The 26,683-nt window shown below is 40.4% G+C and overlaps 1 protein-coding gene across 1 annotated transcript in view; it reads left to right on the top strand.

Moving 5' to 3' along the window:
• Positions 1 to 26,683, top strand: part of CCDC6 (coiled-coil domain containing 6) — a 127,608-nt gene that overhangs the window by 37,692 nt on the left and 63,233 nt on the right. Inside the window, exon 2 of the mRNA XM_023185580.1 lies at positions 18,611 to 18,760. Coding sequence (XP_023041348.1) covers positions 18,611 to 18,760 — 150 coding nt within the window. The remainder of the gene's footprint in view (positions 1 to 18,610; positions 18,761 to 26,683) is intronic.

Here is a 26,683-nt window from a genome sequence, read left to right as displayed (position 1 = left end):
GTTAACCGGCAGAGGAGGGTGGGGAGAAAAGGTTGAGATCAAGAGAAGCCTTTTACCACGTCTCAGTGAGTGCGCATGTGTTAACCGGTATCGGAGTACTTGCCATATGCCAGGCACAGTTCTAGGTTCTGAAGTCACCAGCGGCCCCGATGTGCTCATAAGCCTACATTCTGGTGGGGGTGAAAAACAGTAAAAAGATATCCCAGTGGCAATAGGCAAGATGCATCCTCAGTGGAAAGAAGACAGTGTAATGGGGTGGTGAATGGTGGTGAGGGCTCTTTAGGTTTGATGGCTGAGACAGCCTCTTCCGGGGGATCTGAGATGACAGCCAGCCTGCTACGTGGCAGAGAGCCTAGCTAGTGCCTGGATCCCACAGCAGGAATTGTGAGCGTGGCATGTGTGGGAACAGATAGGCTGGAGTGGCTGAAGTGTCATGAGTGTTGGGGCAAGAGGCAGGCAGAGGCTGGACCATGGGAGGGCTGGTAGATGATCCAGGGTAAGGAATCACTATTTCTTAGTGTGATGGGAAGCCATTGGAGGGTTTGAGCAGGGCAACAAAGGGGTCAGCTTTCCATCTCTAAAACTGGGAGTGCAGAATGAGCACGGGTTATATGAGCACAAGAGTGGAAGGATCAGTAGGGCCAGGTAGGTGGCTGTTGTAAGCCTGATGAGGAATGATAGTGGCTGGAGCAAACGCAATGAGAATGCCAGAAAGACATTCAAGATTTATTTCTATTAGAAACAGGACTTTCTGATGGGCTAAATAGGCACAGGGGTAGTGAGGGAAAGAAAACCAAGGCTGGCTTACTTGCCTTTTTTTTTTTTTTTTGGCTTGAGCAACTCCATGTCTCACTGCTTAGGAAAGAGGGGAAGGAATCCAGAGAGGTGTTTGGGGTCGATTATGTTAGAGGTGCCTATATGCTGTCTAGGTGGTGACGACAAGTTAAGTTGGCAGTTGGTTAAGAGTCTGGAGATCTGGCTGGGCACGGTGGCTCACGCCTGTAATCCCAACATTTTGGGAGGCTGAGGCGGGCAGATCACGAGGTCAGGAGATCGAGACCATCCTGGCTAACACAGTGAAACCCCATCTCTGCTAAAAATACAAAAAAATTAGCTGGGCATGGTGGTGGGTGCCTGTAGTGCCAGCTACTAGGGAAACTGAGGCAGGAGAGTGGTGTGAACCCGTGAGGCAGAGCTTGCAGTGAGCCGAGATCACGCCACTGCACTCCAGCCTGGGCAACAGAGCGAGACTCCGTCTCAAAAAAAAAAAAAAAAAAGGAGTCTGGAGATCTGAGGAATCTTTTCTGGCTAAGTGGTCTCATGTCTCTCTTAGTCAATTTGCACTTAACTAGAAGACTTTGGGTTGGTAGGGATGAAGTGATCATTAGGGCGTGGTAGGGATGAAGTGTGCTCTTTCCTGTGGCTCCCATTGGCTTTTGAAAGACAGGTTAAAAGGCATTCTTTTTAGATACAGAGTGTGTCAGGAGTCCCCAGGACCACCCTCAGGTTTGATGATTTGCTAGGAAGATTCAGGGCTCCGTATCTAGTCATACTCATGGCTAAGAGGTATTAGAACAAAAGGCCGCAAAGCAAAATCGGCATAAGAAAAAGGTGCATGGGACAAAGTCCAGAGGAAACCAAGCATAGCTTCCAAGAGTCCTCTCCCAGTAGAGTCACACAGGATGTGCTTAATTCCCCCAGCATTGCATTATAACCACACATGTGAAGTGTCATGTAACAGGGATACTCATTGGAGCCCAGGGTTTTTACTGGGGGCTGGCTCTGCTTAGCATGTACCAAAGTTCCACAGTCTCAAAGGAAAGCAGGTGTTCATCATAAATCATATTGTTTGTAAAGCTTAGGCACAGTGAACCATGAAAGAGAAGGGGAGGAAAGCATGAAGAATAAAGTTAAATTAGCAGAGTTGTCATGCCAAACCCCTATCAACCTCAGTAGGGAGGGCACCAGGTTCAAAGGCCAAATAAGAGACCTGGAGCCAGCAAATGAGACGTAGGGTTTTATTAGGGGCTTTCATCCAGGGAAGAGTATCCAGTGGCAGTGGGCTGAAGAGAAGAACCACCTTAATTACAGAAACTGTCTAGTGGCAGTGGGCTGGGCAACGTATCTGCATGGCCCAGTGGTGGTGTACTGGGCAGGAAAATCACGCGGTCCAGTGGTGATGGGCTTGGCAGGAAAACAGCAACCCTTGCAAACAGCATTCAGTTTGTATAGAATTTTCACTTAACACCCTCCCCTTAATAACTTCTACCTGGCAACCTTCATTTACCCCAAAAGTCAGGGCCTTAATCCTCTGTACAGCCCATGTTCCATAGGATGGGATGGGAGCTTAGATTGTATCCGAAGCAGGTCTCAATCAATTTAGAAAGTTTATTTTGCCAAAGTTAAGGACATGCCTGTGACACAACCTCAGGAGGTCCTGATGACATGTGCTCAAGGTGGTACAGCTTGTTTTTATATGCTTTAGGGAAACATAATACATCAATCGATGCGTGTACGATTTACATTGTTTTGATCTGGAAGGGCAGGACAACTCAAAAGTGGGGGCTTCCAGGTCATAGGTAGATTTAAAATTTGTCTGGGACGGGAGCAGTGGCTCACACCTGTAATCCCAGCACTTTGGTAGGCTGAGGCAAGCAGAATTGCTTGAGCCCAGGACAAGCCTGGGCAACATGGCGAAACCCCATCTCTACCAAAATAACAATAACAATAATAATAATAATACAAAAACTAACTGGGCATTGTGTCGTGCACCTGTACTCCCAGCTGCTTGGGAGGCTGAGGTGGGAAAATTACCCAAGCCTGGGAAGTCAAGGTTGCAGCGAGCCGTGATAGCACCACTACACTTCAGCCTGGGTGACAGAGTGAGACCTTGTCTCAAAAAAAAAAGGCAATGGGTTGAAAAAGTTATCAATAGAAAGGAATGTCTGCGTTATGTTAAGGAGCTGTAGAGACTGCATTTTTATCATACATATGAAGCCTCCAAAGTAGCAGGCTTCAGAGAGAACAGATTATTAATGTTTCTTACCAGACTTAAGGTCTATGTTGGTGTTAATGCTGGTTGGCTTTCCCTGAATTCAAAAAGGAAGGAGGGTATAATGAGGCATGTCTGACCCTCTCTTCCATCAGTTTTTGGCCTGAATCAGTTTTTCAGGCTAACTTTGGAATGCCCTTGGCTGAGAGAAGGGGTCTATTTAGAATTTTATTTTTGGTCTAGAAGATGTGAACCTCCAGATTAGCCACCCCGGATTCTCTATCTCAGAACACACATTCAGGTGCCTCTGCCATATGGGTCATTCTTGGGATATGCTTAAGTTGTTGCTCTCTGGTGCATTTACCCTACAACAACTTGCTGTCAACACACAGGAACACTATGCCTATGGCATGTATGCCATCAGGGAATATGTATTCTACTACTTGAAGTGATGGCAGCAATAGCAGAAAGTGGCTCTTTTGCAAATATTAAAGAGTACCTGTTTGTCACCCAACATTTAGTTACCCTTAGTTTGAGAAAGCAAATTACCGGGCATGTCTTTCTAAAGAAGAGCTGCTTTGTGATGTTCAGGCACTGACAGCAGCACAAATAATGTTGGCCTTTGTGGCAAGTTAGTGACTTTTGGAGAATGATGCTGCAGCCTTTGGATCAGAGGAAGGTATTGTTACTGGGTTGTTGAAGTTAGACCATAGTAGGACTAGGAGGCTTGGAGCCATTCCAGGGTTTGCTTGAATCATAGCCCTCATACTTTGTAGCTGAGATCCTCAGGCAGGTTGCTTGACCTCTCTGAGGTACTTTCCCTATATATGATGTGGGGCCGAAATGTGTGGAGTCAGTGTATGGATTAAATGCGATACTGTATGGAAGAGCCTGCCATGGTGCCAGGAACACAATCAGTACTTAAACATTCTCCTCCATTATCAAGGATGATTGTCCAGTGTTATATGAGTATACCATCTATACAGCTGGTATAATTCCGTAGGTTTGTGCTCCTCCCTATTCAGCAGGAGGATGCTTATGTGCCAGACCTTAGGCCTTGGGTAGTCTCTTGTATTTCTTCTGTTACTGCAGTAGATAAAAATGCTTAGCTTTTTCCTCTGTGCAGCTTAATCCCATTTTAAATCTCTTTATTCTTGAGGCTATTTATGTAGCCAAGACAAGATCATTCCAAGGCCAATTGCTAAATGTATGGATTAATGAAGTTGCTTTTCTTTAATTGCTGGGAGGATTATATACCCCTTCAGGGTGGGGACAGTGTCTGTGGTATGCAGTGTCACATGCGCACAGTGCTTCCCATGTAGGAGATGCTCCATCATAGATGATAGCTTTTAGAAATTGAATGATTGTAGCTAATTTTTCTACTTGGCAGCAGTTCTGGTTAGGAACTTATTATGGGGTATGGGGAGAGGAGGCAGATGGAAGATAACCTTCTGGGGCTAGTGTTGAGGTTCACCCTGCCCATGTCAGAAGTCATGGGAACTTATTTAGAAATTTAGGGTTCCTGGCATAGAGAAGCTTTGCATTAGGCACACAGTGAATGATGCATGGCCAGTATTTAATCTGGAATGATAGGAATGATTTTATTTATTTATTTATTTATTTATTTATTTATTTATTTGAGATGGAGCCTTGCTCTGTCGCCAGGCTGGAGAACAGTGACGCCATCTCGCTCACTGCAACCTCTATCTCCCGGGTTCAAGAGATTCTCCTGCCTTAGCCTCCGGAGTAGCTGGGGCTACAGGCACGCACCACCACACCCAGCTAATTTTTGTAGAGACAGAGTTTCACCATGTTGGCCAGGATGGTCTCTATCTCTTGACCTTGTGATCTGCCTGCCTCGGTCTCCCAAAGTGCTGGGATTACAGGCGTGAGCCACCGCACCCAGCTGGAATCATATTCTTTCGCAATCATTTTACAATCAATCAACCTCCACATGGAGATCAACTGCCAGTGAGTTTTATTCTTTGCTTGGATTTTTATTTTGTTTTGTTGTTTTTAATTTCCTTTAAGATTTCTCTGACTTGGGGAATGCACCTTGCCAGGAAGGGTGGGAGGAGCCTTGGATTTGGCAGTCATCTCTGTCTGTAATTGGCCCTACTTTCTGTTGCAGAGGTCACTTTATCACAGAGCTCCCCCTGTTGATTCTTTGAAGTTAGGAGGTACTTGACTACCTCCATTTCTCTGCATAAGTGCAACTGAGAAACACCTCATGTTTTCCAAGAATGTATAGCTGTTGGAATGTTATAGCCCGTTCTTCAGGTGTTCCATTGCCCCTGGGCCAGAGTCGGAAACCTCCGGTGTCAGGGATAGGTAGAGATGTAGAGGGTGGGGCATTGATAGGTTTCTCTTAAAAAGCTGTTTAGAGGCCTCCATAATTAACAACACATCTTCCAAGGGTGGTGAAGAACTTCCCCAGTAGCTTCTGAGCTGAAATGTTTTGGAGGTAGTAATTTGATCAGCTTGAAGATCGCGTATTAAGTTAATCGTTGATATGAATCACAAACACAGAACACCGATGTACTCATTGCTCCCTTGTAGTTTGTGACTCGTTCTTACAAATGTGTGTGGTTTGAGACTTGTTAGGCACAGCCCTTTTTTTCTGATCTCTTTTTTATATATCATGCATACATCTGAGGAGGTCTATATTGTTTCTGTTATTAAGAGGTGGGAGTCTATTTCCTATCCCTTGATGTTGGCTTTGATCTTGGGTCTCAGCTCAGCTGAACCTCCACCTGAATGCAGCCATGTGAGTGAGCCCAGTGAAACCAGCCAAGAAACCACCCATTAACCCATAGAGTAAGGACAATACATTGTTGTTGTTTATAGCCTTAAGTTTTGGCATGGTTTGTTACATAACAATAGGTAACTGATTGAGTAAGCTTGTTCTGGCAGAAAATACTCTGGCAGGGATCCTATCATGCCCTCCTACACCCTGCAGAACAATCATCAGGGTTAAGAGAGCGCCGAATCCTAACCACTAGACCACCAGGGAACACTTGGACACGGGAAGGGGAATATCACACACTGGGTCTTGTCATGGGGTCAGGGGAGGGATAGCATTAGGAGATATACCTAATGTAAATGGTGAGTTAATGGGTGCAGCACACCAACATGGCACATGTATATATGTGTAACAAACCTGCACGTTATTAACATGTACTCTAGAACTTAAAGTATAATAAAAAATAAACAATCATCAGGGTTAAGAAAGCCTTTCACATCTTAGTATATTAATAATTTGGATCAGTCTGATTGCTTTCTTCTCAGTTGCCCACTGAAAGGATTGTTAGGCGCTAGCTTTGTTTTGTAAGGAAAGGAAGGTTGCTGATTTGCGGGCATGATTTATTTTCGGGAAAGGATTCTTTGGTTATGCTTTACTGGGGTTAGGGACTTAGCAATTTGAGTGGACTGTGCATCTGGTAAGTGTAGCAGTAGGTGGTAAAGAATTCTAAGAGGAAGAGTAAGAAACTACCAAGGCAGCTTTTGAAAATTATGCCTTAAACTGGTTCCATACTTAAAGGTGGGGGGAACTTTCCTCTCTTCTACTTTGAATCTCTGCTTTTAGAACCCCGATTCAGGCTACTTTTCATAGCAGAATTCAGTTACATCATGGCATGAATGAGTTTTTGAAAGCTGGCCATAGGAACTAACTGCAGTTTATGTTGTTGCAATAGAAAATGTTATCCTAACAACCAACTTATAAATTAGAACTTTTGTAACTTTTAGAGCATTTGTAAGTTGGAATGTGCCTGTAAGTATCGTAGAGATGATATTTGAACGATGGCCTAGCTATTTTTCTAAATATATCAAAGTGATAAGTATTAGACATGCCCCATTTCTTATAATGAATTGTTAGAGTGATGTAAAGTTAGGGCTTTTTCATGTTTTATTGACTTATGTCGTACATTTAAGTCTGTATCTCCTTGCTTTCTAAGGTCATTTAACATTTTTATATTTCATTGATATTTCTGATATATGAAAAACATGTATGTTATAGAGAATGCTTTTTTAAAAAAACAGCTTTATTGAGATATAATTTTGTATACCATAAAATTTACACATGTAAAATATACACTTCAGTGGTTTTTATTATGTTTACAGAGTTGAACTATAATCGAATTTTAGCACTCACTGTTCCTCTCCCCACCACCCAGCCTTCCCTGCCCCAACCCTACACAACCACAAATCTTTCTGTCTTTATAAATTTGCCCATTCTGGACATTTTCTATAAATGAAGTCATATAATATGTGGTCTTTGGCATCAAGCTTCTGTCACGTAGCATAATATTTTTCAGCTTTGTATTAAAACATGTATGAATTCTAAGAGGGAAAATGGTTTATCCACCAAGTTATATTTATAACATTGTTTAACATTTTCATTGTGTAATATTTTATTCAAACAAAAGAATAAGTGGACCATATAACACCTGTAAGTTATAAAGCATGACAGAATGAGCACCTGGATTCCTACCACTCAAGAATGGTACTGATACCATTGCATCTACCTATGAATTTCATTCCTATTCTGTTCTTCCCACCTCTTCATCTCATAAGTGTATCCCTAAGCAATTTATCATTTCTTCTGATTTTTTTAGTTTATTAAAAAATGTATTTTCTTGCAGCTTCTTTCACTCCATACTGTGTTTCTTAGCTTTATTCATATTGTATTTAACTGTATTTCTTTTGATTTCATTGCTTTTTAATTTTCTGTGTGAATATATGGTTTTTCTTCTGAATAGATATTTGAGGTGTTTTCCACTATTTTATTTAAGGATCAGCACTATACAATGAATATGTTACAACTGCTTTCTTCTATACGTGGAAGAGTTTAGGGCATATACCTAGCAGTAGAATTGTTGCATAGTAGAGTACAAAAATACTTAGTTTTTCAAAGTATTTGTACCAATGTACACTGCCATATACGTTATATAAGAATTCCCACTGATCTTCATACTTGTCAACACTTGATATCATCAAACTTGTTAATTTTGTCAATCTGGGATGTGATATTGTGATTAAGATCAGATATTGTGATCTTGTGATCTTAAACCTTTTTAACTGCTTCTGAGGGTGATTATGAACTTTTAATAATTTGTCATTTAAATCTTCATTTTTAAAAATGCCTGCTTGTGTCATTTTCCCATCGAAGGTTTTATATGTATATATGTGTGTACATATGTATGTGTTGTGTGATGTGTGTGTGTGTGTGTATATATATATACACATATATATAATTTTTTTTTTTTTTCTTGAGACAGAGCTTGGCTCTGTCACCCATACTGGAGTGCAGTGGCATGATCTCAGCTCACTGCAACCACCTTCTCCTGGGTTCAAGCGATTCTTATGCCTCAGCCTCCTGAGTGGCTAAGACTACAGGCATGCACCACCCTGCCTGGCTAATTTTTTGTGTTTTTAGCAGAAACAGGGTTTCACTATGTTGACCAGACTGGTCTTGAACTCCCGTCCTTAGGTGATCCACCTACCTCGGTGTCCCACAGTGCTGGGATTACAGGTGTGAGCCACCTTGCTGGGCCAGAGGTTATATTTCTTTATCAAGTTGTTCTTTATGTAGGATACAAGTCACTTGTTTGTTACAATGTATTGTAAGTATCCTTCAGTTTCGCAGCTGCCTTTTCACTATTTTCATACTGTCGTTTTTCTCTGGCTGCTTTTTTGTCTTCGATTTTCTGTAGTTTGATTATAATTATTTGGGGAGATTTGTCTGTTTTCTGTTCCTTTTGAATTTATCCTGATTGGGACTCTCTGAGCTTCTTGAATCTGTGGTTCGTTCTGTTTCATTAATTTTGGAAGAAACTTTTGCCATATCTTCTCAAGTCTTCTGTCTTATTAGTGTAACTGGAGTTTTAGAAGAAAAAAATTGTTAGACCATTTGATAACCCATGGATAATCTGTTTGTCCCTCACCTCCATCACTCTTTGTTTCAATTTATTTGTTAAAATAATTTCTATTGACTTACTTAGTTTACTAAGTAAAGTTGCCTAAGCCACGCCAAGTCTACTGATGAGTCCATTGAAGGAATTCTTCATCTCTGATTAGTTTTTAAATTCCTATCATTTCCATTTAACTCTTCTGGTTTCTATCTCAGTGAAATTTCCCATATGTTTATGTGTGTTGTTTACCTTTTCCATTAGATCTTTAAACATCTTAAGCATGGTATTTAAGATCACTGTATGATAATTCCTACATTTAGGTCATCTCTGAGTCTCTTCTGTTGTCTTATCTCTTGATTTTGTTTTTACATTGTTGTGACTTTTTTTTTTTTTTGGTACTTTTTGATTGAATGCCAGACATTGTGTGTAGAAGACCAGTAGAGACCAAGGTAAATTGTTTTGTTTTGTTTTCTGAGATGGAGTCTTACTCTGTTGCCTAGACTAGCGTGCAGTGGCACGATCAAGGCCTTCTGCAGCCTCGACCTTTCTGGGTTTAAGTGATCCTTCCATCTCAGCCTCCTGCGTAGCTGGACTACAAGCACATACCACTGCACCCAGATTATTTTTTTAAATTTCTTTTTATTATTTTTTGAGACAGTCTAACTGTCACCCAGGGTGGAATCCAGTGGAGAGATCTTGGCTCACTATAATCTCTACTTCCTGAGTTCAAGCAGTTCTGTGCCTGCAATTACAGGTGCTCGCCACTATGACCAGGTAAGTTTTTGCATTTTTAGTAGAGATGGGGTTTCACCATGTTGGCCAGGCTGCTCTCAAACTCCTGACCTCAAGTGATCCACCCAACTTGCCCTCCCAAAGTGCTGGGATTACAGACATGAGCCACTGTGGCCAGCCACACCCAGCTTACTTTTTAAATTTTTCATAGACATGGGATTTCACCATGTTGCCCAGTCTGGTTTTAAACTCCTGAGCTCAAGTAATCCACTCATCTTGGCCTCCTACAGTGCTGGGATTGCAGACATAAGCCATCATGCCCAGTCGTTTTTATGCCTAGAAATGAGCACGCGTCTTCTTCTATTAGGTCACGTATACAGGATAGTGAGTTAATTTGATCAGTAATTGAGTTGGATTTGGGTCTTCATGTTATTTCCTTCATTCTGCCACAGGTTTTAAATTCTTCCAGCTGTGAACTGCTATTACCTTACACTTAAAATAGTGCCTGGAGTGCCCCACTTTCCTCAGTGTTCTTGCTTTATGTTCTCAGCTTTTTTATAAGTTCTCAAATGCCTGGGCTATAGTCTAATGTAGCCCTGGCCCCTTCTTCAGCATTAGATTACCGCTGGTGGTTTAGATCTCATATCTGGGCTCATTGTAGAGGCAGGGGAATGGTTCTCAGTTCCTCTGATCCAGTTTAAGGTAGGCCCTGGTACCTGGGTCATGGAGATAGGGTCTCCTCAGCTTTCCTGTTACCTTCTTCGTCTGGTAGTCAAACTGCCTTTAATCTGATGTGTATATGGGCAGAAGAGTTTCCAGCCTTTCCTTGGGGGCATTGGATCTGTGTCTGAGTCCTGGGGATGGGAGGGTTTCCTACACCCAGACCAGTTTTGCTTATGCCTCTCATGCTGAAGCAGTGCCTTTTTGCCCGGACTCTGGGATTGGAGGGTTTATTGTTCCACCCAGAGTGGCTTAAGGTATTTTATTTTACTTTATTTTGAGACAGAATCTCACTCTGTTGCCTAGGCTGGAGTACAGTGGCACAATACCGGCTCACTGCAACCTCTGCCTCCCAGGTTCAAGTGATTCTCATGCCTCAGCCTTCCAAGTAGCTGGGATTACAGGTGTGCGCCACCACACCCAGCTAATTTTTGTATTTTTAGTAGTAATGGGCTTTCACCACATTGGCCACCCTGGTCTTGAACTCCTGGCCTCAAGTAATATGCCTGCCTCAGCCTCCCAAAGTGGTGGTTTCTGTATCTCTAGATTCATGTCTTTCATTAGTTCTGGGAAATTCCCAGCCATCATCTTTAGTTACTCTTTCCCTCTTTTTCTCTGTACTTGTCTTCTTGGTCTTTACTTATATGTGTATTAAATCTTTTAATTTCCCTTCCTATGTGATTTGATAATCTTTCTCATTTTCCATCGTCTTGCTTCTTTATGCCACATTTTGGATTAATTGTTAGGTTTGTCTTTGGGTTACTTGCTTTGCTATTCGGTGGTGTCAGATTTGCTATTGAAATAGAAAGCCCAAGATGAATCTATACATTTATTTTAAGTTCTGTTTTCTTTTCAAACCTGCCCGATCTTTTGTGTTAGTCTGTTGCTGCTCATTCATCATATTTTGTTTTCTAAATGTTTTATAAAGCTATTTTATCGTTTCTGAGAATTTGAATATCAGGCCTAGTGGATGATGAGGATTTAGGAGAGTTAGTGTATATATATGGGATCCAAAATGGATTGTTTCTGCTGGAACTTATTTATGATGGTTTGTGTCTTTTGTATGATTTTCGTTTGAGAACACAGCGTGAGATTCTTTTACCTTCATACACACACACACACACACACACACATTTTTTTTTTCCAGAAACCTTCCTTGTTTTCTCATTAATCCTTCTGTTCATGTCCCCTCCCCAACTCTTTTTGTATCTTTTTAGTGTTAATGCATGCAAGACACTAGGGATAAGCTCTTTATGTGAATTATTTCCGTTTATCTTTACATCCAACCCAGAGGGAGGTGCCCTTATTTTCACTTTAGAGGAGAAAACAGCACCCTGAAGAGGTTCTATGATTACCCTAGGGTCATACAGCTAGACAGAGGCACAAGCACCTTGTAAACCAGGCAGTGGGAGTCCAGTGTGACAGTGTCTATGAACCTCCTCTGAAGGGTGGTCTGCAGGCTAATATTTCAACTGTGTGCCCCTTGCCTATAAGGAAATAAGTTCATAAATTCAGCGTAAACATTTAGCTACTTCGTAAACATTTAGCTCTAGCAACTTCTCATTACTCTGTATCCAAGCAAGTGACCAGTGGATCCATCTTCTTGAACCAGGCATGGACCAGGTTGAGTGTTGAACTGACATGATGAGGTGTGTATGCAAAGCTGTGTTCTAGTCATGTACAGTGGGACATGCCCAGAAGGACATGTGTCTGTCCACTGCAAATGGGGGTGGGCAGTGACGACTACCTGGTGGTCTTTCATGAAAGCTGGTTTGAGAGAAACCACATTTGGTGAAATTTAGGAACTTAAGAATTCTTATCCAGAAAGTCACTCTTTGGTGCTATTGTCTCTCTTGCCCTGCAGTCCTGTAACAATGGCCTAGGCTTAGTATCTGAGGCAGAATTAGCGCATTTGCCAGGGCTAATAATGATTCTGCTCCAATCCCTGTGTATATTAGTGACTTGCTGGCAATACTGGAATGGAGAAAATAATATGAATGCTTCAATTATCAACTATTAGTTGCTTTTATTGTGAACTAGTGTGCAGTATGTGGAGGAAACATATACTAGTCTAGTGTTTCCTAAGACTAAATGGAGAATCGTAATTCTCAGGCATGTGATTGAAATCTTCTTCTTGCTTCTTCTAATACAAGAAATAAAGGCACATACAGGCTTGTTTTCCGTGTCATCTGTTACCTACCCCTGCTGCACTGGCACTTAAATATTAAACAGATGCCTGCAGGACAGCGGTTGGTGGTGTTAAACCCATTTCTGTGACCAACAGTCAAGCTAATCCTGTAAGAGTTGCCAGCCATTGGTCATGAGGGATTCTGCTAAACTCTGACCATCTCCCAGAACAATCATTATGTGCAGTAGTATACCTAGGAAAGGACAGTTTAAACAGAACAAGCTTTTATTCGGTTGCCTGTGTGTTAGGTGGTCCCTGCTATCCTAATAATGTGGTTTCAGATGCTGTTTTAAACTGAGATGTTAAGTGTCCGGAGCCATGAGGCCCGGAGTTAGCCGACCTCTGTTGCTTGATCTCCGCAAAGCGGAGACAAAATGGCACATTTCCGGGTTCTTCATTATAAGCTGTTCCCCTGCGCGCCTAAACCTTTCCCGCGCGCGCCCAAACCTTTCCCGCGCGCGCCCAAACCTTTCCCGCGCGCGCCCAAACCTTTCCCGCGCGCGCCAACCTTTTTGCGCCCAGAAAGATATGCAGCCTAAGGCGCAGGTGCGATCCCGCGCCCGGGAAAATTACAAACCCACGGCGCATGCGCAATTGTAATTTGAGAAGACCCGGCCCCCAGTCACCGCCCTGGCCCAACCTCTTCCTCTGCCAGCCTATATAAGGCATCGCACCATCATTATTAAACGAGACTTGATCAGGCTATCCGTCTTGTCTCCATTTCTCGTGTTTTATTGTCTCCTCCATTCCCACTCCCCCTTCCAGGGCCCGTTCGACTGTCCCGCGGGACGGGACAGTTAAGATCATTAATTTGTGACTAGACAACAAACTAGTAAACTTAAATAATGAGAATAATAAATAGAGCCTGCCTGGACTCTTTCTTAAAGCTTCAAGATGTCTTAGTTTCATGATTCTTTGTTATTAAAACATATCATCAACTAACTTAAAAGTAATTCTTTAAAAAAAAAATCTGTGCAAATATGTTATCTTGGTAGGCACTTGAACTTTCTCCTGACCGTATCGATAGGGCTGCCATCAAATAGATGTTTGTCTGTCATTTCTTGCTTTGAAGAACCGTTCTTTTTCTTATGCTTAATAGATTATGAATTGCACCACCCTACGTGATTTTGGTTTTGGCACTTGGATTTTCTCTTCAGTGGTTGAGTGCTATTGTGGAGGGTTTTAAAATTCTTTCTGTACTAACCCTTGATCTCCAAAATGCCATTGATAAAAGAACAGAAACACTTAACAATCACATTAGAATCTCCTATCAAATTTGTGCTCAGGTCATGTTAGCAGTAGGTCAGAACAAACTGTGTTTTCCTTATCTGCAGAAAATTATGCTCATTTAGAGTGTGGTTGCCTAAATATGTGGTGACTCAGGAGAAAATATTTTCTGTTATATTTTTGGTGTTTATTTTTCCCACAGGACTTTGTAAATTTCTCCTGTTCCTACTTTCCCTTTTATTTCCCTTTTATTAGATTTTAGTAGGATGGAAAAAGAATGATGAAGAGATGCTTTGTGGTGTAGTCCTCACATTAACAGACAGTGATTACTGCTGGGTGAGGGGCAATGTGTTAAATTACACAAATAATTGATTATGATTATACCAAATTTAATTTCTAAGTATAGCTACTAGAACCAGAATATGGAACACGAAAATATCATAAATTTTTGTTTCCCCCAGATTTTCCCAGTCTACCCTACAAACAGAGAAAACAGTAGGAAAATGTTTCTTCCTTCAAAGAGTTCCTAATTTTTTTGTTCACATTTTTATTTGAGAATTTACAGAGCTATAGGTAAACGTTGCTTCATTTATTTAGCTTTGGAAGTAGATTTTTAATTTTGAATTGGGATGTGTTTAGATATGCTGAGACTTGCAAGCATTTTAGGTAAAAAGGGAAATATATTGATAAACCTAATAATGAGATTTCATGAGGTAGCCTGTTTTTTCTCCCCTCTGTGCACCTTCATGCCTTGTGAATGGTACCTGGGGCTTGCTTCTTTGCTTGTAGGCCACTGTCTACCTGGCTCCTTGCTGACTGCTTTTGGGGCAGGCAATACCTTGGAAAGGTAATTTGTTTTATAGCTTAAATAAAAAGTCTTGCCTTAGGATTAGTGGGGAACAAACAGGACTAAAACTGAGATTGAGATGATACTGCATGTAATATGGGGAGAAATCTGCAGGGAGAAGTCAAGTGGACACTGAATACTTTTTTATGATGCATGGTTCATTCTCTGGTAATTATGTTTATGCATATTGTCAGGACACGGTATCCAATTTAAATTTTCTTTTTCCTGAGACTGTATTGGATATAGCATTTTTGCCTTTTGTCCTCATTTATATGCTGATTCCTAAGATGATCTGCACCAACTGGAAAAAGAGGGAGCTGGGGTTTTTATGTTTGGGGGACCTGGAAATCTTGTACTGATGTTTTCTCTGGGTGTTTAGATGCCCTAAGAGGCAATTAGAACTAAGAACTGGCAAAATCTTAAAGGAGACCTCTGATTAAAGCTGTGTTAGGCCATGTTAACCCTTTGCTAAGTTAACCAGATTTTGACAGGCTGCACCCGAACAGTTTCTGATGTTCATTCAGTGGTCCTGAGAGTGGCATTTTCTATTAATAAGCTTCGCTTAGAAATAAGTAGCTATTCTAAAACAGTGAGTAATTTTGTTTGCCAAAGCCTCGGCCTCCCAGGACCTGTGACACATCTTTGGAAGGCACATTTAGAGCAGGCCTAGCTCTCTCCATTTTTACATTTTGCTGCCGTCCTTGGGAAGAAACGCAAAGGAAACTGGTCCTCTGTGAATACAGCGTGTTGATTATGAGTCCTTTTTTAAAAATCAAGATATAATTCAATTCACATGCTGTAACGCTCGCCCTTTTAAAGTATATAGTTCTGTGGTTTTTAGTATATTGGGAAGGTTTTACAAAGTATTAGCCCTAATTCCAGAACATTTTCATCACCTCAAAAAGAAACTGTGTAGCCATGAGCAGTCATTCCCCATCCCCTCTGCTTGAGCCGCTAATCTACTTTCTTTTTGGGGTTTGTTTTTTGTTTGTTTGTTTGTTTGTTGAGACAGGTTCTCACTCTGTCACTCAGCCTGGAGTGTAGTGGCACGATCTTTGCTCACTGCAACCTCCGCTTCCTGGGTAGCTGGGATTACAGCACTCACCACCACGCTCAGCTAATTTTTGTATTTTTAGTAGAGACGGGGTTTCACCATCTTTGCCGAGTAGCTGAGATTACAGGCACTCACCACCACGCTCAGCTAATTTTTGTATCTTTAGTAGAGACGGGGTTTCACCATCTTTGCCGAGTAGCTGAGATTACAGGCACTCACCACCATGCTCAGCTAATTTTTGTATTTTTAGTAGAGACGGGGTTTCACCATCTTTGCCAGGCTAGTCTTGAACTCCTGACCTCGTGATCCACCCGCCTTGGACTCCCAAAGTGGTGGGATTACAGGCGTGAGCCACTGCGCCTGGCCTAGAGCCACAATCTACTTTCTACCGAAAATTCTTTTGTATGTTACAGTGAAATCTCCTGTCTCTAACTTAGTAGCTAGATGATTGGGGGGTGGGGGGGAGGGGGCTTCACAAATAAACTCTTAAGGTTGATTTTCAACTTCTCACAGGAATAATCTCTTTGTTTCTTATTTTCTATTTATCACTTCTAGGCCCCTGTGTAAAGGGAAATGTGCTCTGCCTAGCCTCTGAGTCCACTTCACTTTTTCTGCTTATAATAAAATTTACCAGTTATCTAAAATACTAAATGTGCGTTAATGTGCAAGAAGTTGAGTCTGCTCTGATAATGAAATGAGTTTATGGCAACCACCCTTTTGAATGCCAAGGCTAGAATCACCTGCAAGAGCGCTACAGTTCCTCTCAGCCTTTCTGTTCTTTAACTTTTAGAATAGTCAGAATTCAAATCATATAGGACTTTGTCGGTCAAAACCAGAAAAACAAGTAGTTTGGATAGGTGGCAGGCTTGGATATGTATGTGTCAAATATGTCTTAAATAAATACTTTGGATTCCTGCTCATGGCACTAGTGTGAAATCCTTAAGTTTGAGAGTTTGGAAGGCAAGTGGGGATTGATTTAAAGCGGGAGGAGAAGTACGAGTTCTTAGCAGTTTTCCTTGACTGTAGTGGAAAGAATAAGACATTGAGAAGCATTAATGAAAGAGGAGGTATGTAAGGGAACCACTGGGGGAACCTGTGGACTGCTCACTGGGTGCCTTGGCTGGTAATACAAATTTACTAGCTGAAGGATTTTGTCTTTGTTGCTTAGCTCTCTTGGACTGCCCCAGAATGGCTTAAAAATGTGAGTACTAGACCTTCTCCCAAAGCCTCCACTGTTTGTGTTTGTGTAGCTGTTTTTCAGTCTGTGTACTATGTGTGACTCTCTTTGTAGAACTGCTCAGCAAGCAGTACCAAAAGCTGGTATACCTCCTCTAGGGCCACAGTGATGGGGAGCAGGGAGGTAGAAACTGTAGATATTAGAGTGTGTGGATGTTGGGGAAGCTGGTGAGTATATACAGAAATCGAAACTGCCAGAGTTGGGATTGATTGTCGGAGCCTTTTACAGTAAGAGGTGGTAATCGTTTAATGTGGGTGCCCTTTTGTCTTCTGCTGGTCTGGTTCTCTTGGAATATTATAAATGACAGGTGCTGGAGGCTTGGAATTCAATGTGGCTCTTCCTCCCTCGATTGGCAGATAAAACAGAAATGCATTATTTGGTATAAATGAATCAAAGTGTTGTGGTTTAAAAAGTTCTTTAAATAGAATTGAATTTGTTTGAAACATGGATGCCCTTTTTGAAAAGGTTAATTTCCTTCAAAGATGGTTAGGCTTTTCTGTTTAGACAGAATAATAATAAGCCTAATCTCTTAAAACATTTTTTTCAGGGAGAGAGGAGGGCATCTACAGAAGAATATTTTCATCTCCATTGAATAATGCTTGACTCCCTTCTCTTCTGTTTTTAAAATTCACAAATCCCTCTTGTTGACTTCATCTCTGAAAAAATTCCCAGTAGGGAAATAAAGTGAAACATAAAGCCCCTCTCACCCACCTTTACCCCTCACCCCTAGATTCCCACTACCTCCTAATAACTAGTTTTCAGCCATTTGGTGTAATTTTTTTTTCTACTAATTATTGAGCTATTCAGTGAACATGTGTCCATGTACATTTGTAATGCCTTTTATTTTTTATTTTATTTATTATTTTGAGACAACATAATCTCTGTCAGCTCTGTCACCCAGGCTGGTGTGCAGTGGCATGATCTCGGCTCACTGCAACCTCCGTCTTCCAGGTTCAAGTGATCCTCTTGCCTTAGCCTCCCGAGTAGCTGGAACCACAGGCATGTGCCACGATGCCTGGCTAATTTTTTGTGTTTTTGATAGAGACAGGATTTTGCCATGCTGCCCAGGCTGGTCTCAACTCTTGAGCTCAAAGTGATCCACACACCTATGCCTCCCAAAGTGCTAGGATTACATGTGGAAGTCACTACCTGGCCCATAATGCCTTTTTAATGACGTATCCAAACCTATCCAAACCCTTTAGTTGAAATTATAAAGAGGTGACATAATTTTACTTTTAAGTGAGTTGAGCTCTGCTCCAGTAAAAAATGTTGCCAGATATTTTAATTGTAAACCTTCGAGATGTAGCAACCTGTGAGAGTTATCATGAATTGACGTACATAGCGCAGGACTGGACCCGTCTGCTACATTAGAAGGATCTTTCTGTATTCTGGTTATTGATTTGGGATAGTTTCATAAAAACTGCAATGTGATCTTTGCTAATTTCTTTGAAATATCACTTTAAGAATAAGGACCACACGTAGTGAAGGGGGGCCTCTTTGGCATAATAGTAATATTCATTTCTATAGACTCTGCTGAATTCCTCTGTTTTGCATTTCTTGAGTGTGTTGGTTCACAGCTAAAAATAGAGCTCTATTTAAAATGGGTACCCCTTCCGGAAATAAGAACTATATTTCAATTAGTAAATTTCCTGTTTCCCTAACGTGTTTTGTTTTGTTCTTTCCTTTTTTTTTTTTAAACAGCAAGCCAGGGCTGAGCAGGAAGAAGAATTCATTAGTAACACTTTATTCAAGAAAATTCAGGCTTTGCAGAAGGAGAAAGAAACACTTGCTGTAAATTATGAGAAAGAAGAAGAGTTCCTCACTAATGAGCTCTCCAGAAAATTGATGCAGGTAAATTATCTTTTCTACTCCCTCATCTTCCCTGCCTGTTTTCCTCTCTAGGAGAAAATGAGAGGATATGGCACTTTACTTGTAACATTTGCTGATGAGGTTGTAGCTTAAGTTCTTTGGAGATTCCCAATACCAGGTAAGGGTGGCAATGGTGTAACAGTCAAGACTGTGGTTTTCTAGCTCATCTGCATATGTTAGGTAAGCTGTTTTGTACCCTGAGCATTTCTAAAAAATTGCTGATGAGCACAAGATCTTGGCATGAGATGTTGAATGTAGCTTTTTGGAAGTATGGGGACTAATGCCAAATGTGAAATTTTTCTCCTTTTATGTTGAGTCGATAATAAGTACATAAACTTTTTGGCAGTCATAGGTGGGTCTTTTGCACTAAAATATGAGGATATAAAGTGAAACATCTTTAGGAAATAGAAAGGTATCCATGATAGTTAAAACTACCCGCAATGAACCATGTTCAGATGGGTGAGTAATATGTTACTGAACAAATATCAGACTGCTATTAAAACTCAACATTGATCACAAGTAATATATAGAATGTGCCACACACAACATATTGGAAGGTTTGATTTCTCTACTTTAGAGGCTCATTCTCTCCCCCTTCTTTTTTTTCCCCCCTTCAAACCTTACTGGTAAAGTACAAAGTAAAATTTACTTAGGGGAAATATCTTGTGGGTTAGTATGAACTTAAAAATAAGTGGGATATTGAGTTTTCATTATTTAACATAGCTTGTCTAAAATAGTGAGGAGGTATAAAATTATCAGAACGTTATTACCATTTTGTCTTTAGATGTCTGTGAAACAACCCCAGATATATGTTTTGACATCATCAATAACAATTTCATTAATTTGCTTGAAGTATATATTAGTGAGGTTGTAATAAGAAGTTATTTGAGGCTTTTTAAAAAATCTTCCTAAGTTATTTTCTTACCTCCCCACATAGATGATCCTGTAAGAGGATACTGGAAACTCTGATGAAGAAACTTTAATGTTAAGACCATAACATGTTCCAGGCAGCTTTTACCCTTGTCTTTCTATTAGTCTCATTTTTCTACCTAATTACTGAATAAAGATACTGTTAATCTTGCACAAGAGTTGGTTTATATGGTAGTTCCTGAAATGTGAAGAATAGGTACCCAGGCATTACTATCTAGCAGAGATTTTTGGCAACATTTTTGTACTGAAAGTTTTCGTTTACTCATTTGCATTGTGATTTAGAGAGAAATGGATGGAGAAGGTTAGTTTGACCTTTTAGTATATCTCACTGGGGCAGCATTAAATGACTTATTTTACCTGGTGCTTCTGGAATCATGGGGATGTAATTATGGTTTGTTTTTCCTAAGTGTATGTGTAATCAGGTGCCATAATTTTTGACACAACAAGAAACTTTTTTTTTTTTTTTTTTCAATATACATGGTTGTTTTTTGGAGTCTTTAGCCAAAGTACATTATAGGACAGTCAAGACCTAGCCAGATCATGTTCCTTTTCTCTATTATATATCTCCAGTATGAGTGATTGTATAGTCTGTAATTGACCTCTCATTCACTTATGTAACCCACCTACCTCCCAAGGATATTGATGTTCCTTAAAATAAGATACTGAAAAAGAATGAAAACATAAAAAAGAATGAAAACATAAGAACATAATGCAAGAGCAAAGGAAGTTACTTATAGTTGTATACTTGGTGTAAGAAGGCTCGAACTTAAAATTGAAGCTCTGAGCATCCTCTGAATATTGCTATGATGTAGAAATGTAGTGACTGTGTTTTTATAAATCTTATATCTAAAACAGTATTTCTTGGTCAGGAGAAAAAAAGGTCATAGAAACCTTTTTCAGTGGATAGTGGATCTTTCTAAAGGGATTGAATGGTATATAAACTGAACAAAATAAACTATTTTTGCCAAAAGTGGTATACAATGTGTAGCCATAGCCTTCAAGCGGGCCTTTCTTGTGTTTGCCTTCAGCCAAAAGTAAGGGCATAGTATGAAGGTGTGATTCTTTGAAAACATTGTTTGGGGATCTCTAGATGGGTCTGTAGCTTGTTGGTGATTCAGCTTGTAGAATCTGGACAGATGGATGGTTAGCATGTCCCTGAGACAATTTGTCATGCATCCCAGCTTGGTTTTTAGGCTTTTTATTTTAATGTTGTGGTAAAATTTACTTAACATAAAATTTACCATTTTAGCCATTTTTGAGTGTGCAATTCAGTGGCGTTAAGCATTTTTACCTTGTTGTGTAGCCGTCACCACCATCCATCTCCAGAACTTTTTCAAACTGAAACTCTGTGCCCATTAAACAATAATGCCCATTCCCTTCCCCTGGTCTTCAGGTGTTTGAAAGGAGATGGATAGCAGGTAGTTTTAGGTTCAGGTCTCTGGCAAGATCTGAAGCTGTTGCCATTCTGAGCCATGATAGGAGATCTGTTGCCTTAGATACCAGGTATCACAACATGTCTATTTTTTGATAAGTGACTGAGAACCTGCCCTCCATTGTTGGCCGATTGAGGGATATCATAGCTGCAGCAGGGGAAGGGCTGTTCAGCCTATGATACTCATCCCTCAGGCTTCCAATATGTATTTCCTTAATAGGTTTAACCAGTCTTTTGTTGAATGCCCACGTTTTCTGCCACCCAGCATGGAAATACTGTTTTCCATCTGGAAGATTTTTGGACTACTTGATACCAATAGACTTTTTCAACTACGTAATTATTTTAATATGGCTTTCTAGGATGTTTGTTTCTGCATAGGACCTTGCTAAAAAAAAAGCCTGCTAAGAGAAATCATGCTACAAGTGTCACCCACAGACAGATGGGTGCATTGACCCGTTCACTGTGAAAGTGTTCAACATTTTTCACCCAAAGGCTGCTGAGAGGCTATGGACAGATCAATTTTTGTTTTGTCAGAGTGCTTTGACTTTTATTTCTGATAGTGATTGGACAATGCTTTTATGTGCATTTCAAAGGGATTCTTTGATCCTGAGAACAAAATGAGACTTGCTATAGAAGAGACGTGTCCCTTCCTGTCTGCTATGGCCAAGTTGGGTATCCAATACCTTTAAAAAATGAAATCAAGTTTAATTCAGTATACATGAGAGTAAATCCCTTTGCCCTTTAAAAGATCCATTTTGGGAGATGGCTTAAACACCGCCATATGTTTTCATCCTCACCAACAGGAAAACACATACAAAAGGGAGCATGCAGCTCTTCTCCCTTGCTTTTGTGTCTATCCAGTACAGACACAACATTGTATCTTTATCTCATGAGAACTCTTGACTGAGAAGTCTACATCTCTCTGAGCCCAGGCCATGGGATTCACTCCCTGATTGGTGAGACATTGTTCCAAAAAGAACTCTATTACTTTTGTTTAACATGAACCTACATTAGAGCTAAATTCTACTCTCGAATGCCTTGAAGAGAGGTTGTGCTTTAATCATTATTTGTAATTAAAACCTATAAGAAGCATTTGAGCAAACTTATCAGAATTTTTATATACAGGCTGAGCGTGGTGGCTCACACCTGTAATCTCAGCACTTTGGGAGGCCAAGGTGGGTGGATTACTTTGATGCCAGGAGTACAAGACCAGCCTGGCCAACATGGCAAAACCCTGTCTCTACTAAAAATACAAAAAATTAGTTGGATGTGGTGGCACACACTTGTAATCTCAACTACTCAGGAGGCTGAGGCAGGATAATTGCTTGAACCCAGGAGGCAGAGGTTGCAGTGAGCTGAGATCATGCTGCTGCACTCCAGCCTGGGGAATAGGGTGAGACTGTCTCAAAGGAAGAATTTAATATACAGTAAGTCCTCACTTAATGTTGCCAGTAAGTTCTTAGAAACTGTGTCTTTAAGTGAAATGATGTATAATGAATCTTATTTATTTCTTTGTTTATTTTTGAGATGGAGTCTCACTCTGTCACCTAGGCTGGAGTACAATGCTGTGATCTCGGTTCACCTTCCGAGTAGCTGGGATTACAGGCACTCGCCACCATGCCCGGCTAATATTTTTAGTAGAGACAGGGTTTCACCATGTTGGCCAGGCTGGTCTTGAACTCCTGACCTCAAGTGATCCGCATGCCTTGGCATCCCAAAGTGTTGGAATTATAGGTGTGAGCCACCACTCCCGGCCTAGAAATTTTTTTAAAAAATGAAAAGAAGTTTTACAATAGAGGACTAGTAGAGTGAATCATACAAAGACTGACAAAACAGTTAAGCTAATCATTAGAGCATTCTGATTATACTAGTTCTTAATGATTTGGGCAGTCCAGAATCTCCTGTCACTTGCAAATGAGCCTGACTCTGCAGGAGGCTTCATGCACTGCTGCCCATGACAAAGAGATGCTACTAGCATAGCAGGACTCTGAACTCTCTAAGTCAAAGACACAGAAGGAGGTGGTTTCAAAAGGTAAGGACAAACCAGGCATCAGAATTTTAAAATTTCCTTTTCAAAAAATAAGATGTTTTCTACTTACAAATGTATCATGTTGCTGTTACAAAATTAGAAGGAATAGGGCACAAAGAAAATAAGATAACCTGTAAGTTCAGCACCCAAGTATAATTACTCTATAACATTCTGAAGAATGGCCTTTTAGACTCCCAGCTACTCGGGAGACTGAGGCAGGAGAATGGCGTGAACCCGGGAGGCGGAGCTTGCAGTGAGCCGAGACCGCGTCGCTGCACTCCAGCTTGGGCGACAGAGCGAGACTCGGTCTCAAAAAAGTAAAAAATTATAATTCCCCTGGCAAACTCTTAACCACCAATCACAAATGCCTACTGGAAGACTTATCAATTATCTCAGACACTGAGATTGATAATGGTTTTAGGAATTGTGGATTTTCCCACCTGCTTTTATGCAGGCCCAAAGCCTCAACTTGACTTTCTGCTCTTTGGGAGCACACTCAGCTTGTTCTGGATTGTCTACACTGTTCTCAACAAATACCACTACCAAAAGTTAATAAACTATTTTTTTAACCATAGATTATGACTGGGTTAAGAAGAGTACTGCATATTACATATATCTTAATCTTTTCCATCTAATCCAGCTTGCAGATTTCAGACCTTAAAATAATCAATAGATTTGTAGTACGGTACTTTCAATTCACATTTGAAATAGGATCTGATTCTCAGAAAATAATGCTGCTCTAACTCTAATAAAAATTATAGCCATACCCTAATAAAGGGGACACACATTGATGGTTGGAAATACTTAAGAAGAAAAGTCCTGGATCTCTTATTAAGGTGATATGGTTTATTTTTATTATTGTTGACTTGGTTCCTGAGGTAAGAATGCTTCCTGGAACTAAAGTAGTTGGAGTTTTTCTAGCATCTATGGAAAGATGATAGAGGATAGGAAGGAAGTTGTGGGCAAAACTGCTGCTGAAACTACCTCTGCCAAATGATTTATAGCCGAGCAGTTCAGAAGGATATCATGCAACAGAATTATTCGTCTGTCTCATTTACACAGAAATAAAATGGGGAAGAAGAATTTCTAAGTCTCCAGATTTGCCTGTTCATCTAGACAAAGGGCTTATTAGCACTTCGTTTGCCTTCTTTCACTTGTCCTGTCAATTCTGGAGGAGTGGTTTCTCCTTGCAATACCATCTTACTGGATTCCTTCTTTTCTAGAGTGTATGCTTACTTAACCCCAGAAAGAGTCTCTTTCTGAGTGGCATGACATTTCTACAGGCAAAGGGAGTGAGTATAGACTCCCAATTCTCTTCTTTTCCAGCATGTACACTAGAATCTGAAGCATCCTCTTCGCCCTCGCTCACCTTCAAGTTCCCAAGCCACTAAGATGGCAATGAAATTTTGTTTATGCAAACAGCAAAATCACATGTCAAGCTGATAAATAATGTATGAAATTTCATTTAGTTAATTTCAAAGGCACCAAGACCATGACGCCATTGCATCCATTCAGATGAAACCTTGGTTCTCCCTATGGTAGGGGAGAGATCTAAATGAAATATGTCCTTTATATTTAGATGGCTAGATCTGTGGCCCTCCTGGCTTGTTTTTCAGGGCCCTTAATAGTGATCAGAGAAATTTGCTATCACAAAATAGCTTTCAAAACAGTTGGAACAGAGCTTTTTCTTGTTGTTTTCTTTCCAAATTACCTGAACCTCAGCTTTGTCTATCTTTTCAGGAGCAAGAGGTTCACAGATTGCATTCACAGTACGTCTGCAAAGAGCTACTGGGTTGTTTTTAATGCATTTTAAATACTGCAGCCACCAGTGGCCAGATAATAAGCCAGAATTCTGTTAGTAGCATGGCAAAAATCTCTCATTGCAATGTAATTTGTTGTGAGTAGATAATAAAATAAACCTGACATAGTTCTTCAGTGTTGAAATTACTGAGTTTCTTTTAAAGTGTGTGTGCGTGTGCGTGTACTAAGGTTAAGGCTAGATGTGATGTGCTAACACAGGTTCCAAAAAAACGCTTAAGGACAAAAGTAAGGGCTCAAAAGCTTCCCATGCTGACTTTTTTTGACATAAAATCTGAGAAAAAGTAGGTGGAAGAAAAAATAAAGGTAGAAGAAAAGAAAGATAAAAATGATTAGGTGAAGCTGGAGTTAAACTTGCTTTATTTACCAAAGTAGGTTGGAGAAACATTGTTATTTCTAGTTGGAAAGGTGAATCTTGTCTATTGAAGGATACTAGACTCCACTATCTATGGATCCTAGCTATCACTAGAAACAGTTTTAAAATAACTTCCAAACTTTGTAGTTCTAAATGTTACAATGTGTTGCATTTCATTTTTAAACAATTTACAGTCAGCCCAGTCAGTAATTAAAATACAGAGTTATATCCCACTGCTGTCCTCACCCTCCTGTTTCCTCCATTCATAAACTTGGGAAGAAAGATGAGGCCTTTTATTTTAATTTTCAATAATGCCTCATCTTAGAATGAATTCTTTGGGCTAAACACTCCGTCTTCTTCAGGAGAAAATGCCAGTTTTTACAGAATGGATTTTTCAATATGCCAGAGCCTAAAAGGATTTCTTTTCTTTTTATTATTTATTTATTTATTTATTTATTTATTTGGAGACAGAGTCTGTCTCTGTCACCCAGGCTGGCATGATCTTGGCTCACCACAGCCTCCGTCTCTTGGGCTCAAGTGATTCTCATGCCTTAGCCTCCTGAGTAACGGGGCTAATTTTAACTAGCCCAGCTAATTTTTTATTCTTTTTTTTTTGTATTTTTTTTTTTTTTTTTTGTAGAGACAGGGTTTCACCATGTTGGCTGGGCTGGTCTTGGATTCCTGACCACAAGTGATCTGCCTGCCTTAGCCTCCCAAAGTGCTGGATTACAGGCATAAGCCACCATGCCGTGCAAGGACTTTAAAAATCTTTTCCATGGAGCTTTTTTTTTTTTTAATATTCCTCCTAACCAGACATTTTTTAAAGGTGTTAATGCTTTTAGTGGCATCGTGCTCCTGAAAATCCCGGAAACCAAACTTAGCTCTTTAGGTATTCCAAGTAGATGGGAAGTCTGATATTATCCTGAAGCCATCTGCTTAGAAGTGAGGGCCTGACTCTGGTTCTCGGTGTTGCTAACAAGGAACCAAAATAACAAATAACTAATTTCTGGAAGAACGTAGCTATTTTTTCTCTTTATAAAAGTTATATTGTGGCTTTTCCTGTAGAAAATAGCAGATTAGATAACTCAGACATACCTCACTGAAGATAAACAAAAACTTAACAAAATCCTTCTTTGTCAAATAATTAACATGATGGTGAAGAACTTTTGGGCAGAGATCTGAAGGAGGGTGGGAATGAAGCACCCAAGGCTGCTTTTATTCAGAGGGCACTTGGAATTCATCCAGAAACACCTGAGATAGTGAATTATGGTTTTGGTCGTTGTGTGGAGCTGGGGCTGCAGAAGTCAGTGGATTGCTTTTAGTCAAAGTTAGAGAGAGTGA

The sequence above is a fragment of the Piliocolobus tephrosceles genome, chromosome 9, assembly GCF_002776525.5.
Source record: "Piliocolobus tephrosceles isolate RC106 chromosome 9, ASM277652v3, whole genome shotgun sequence".
Classification (NCBI taxonomy): domain Eukaryota; kingdom Metazoa; phylum Chordata; class Mammalia; order Primates; family Cercopithecidae; genus Piliocolobus; species Piliocolobus tephrosceles.
This window is presented reverse-complemented; position numbering and strand designations above follow the sequence as displayed.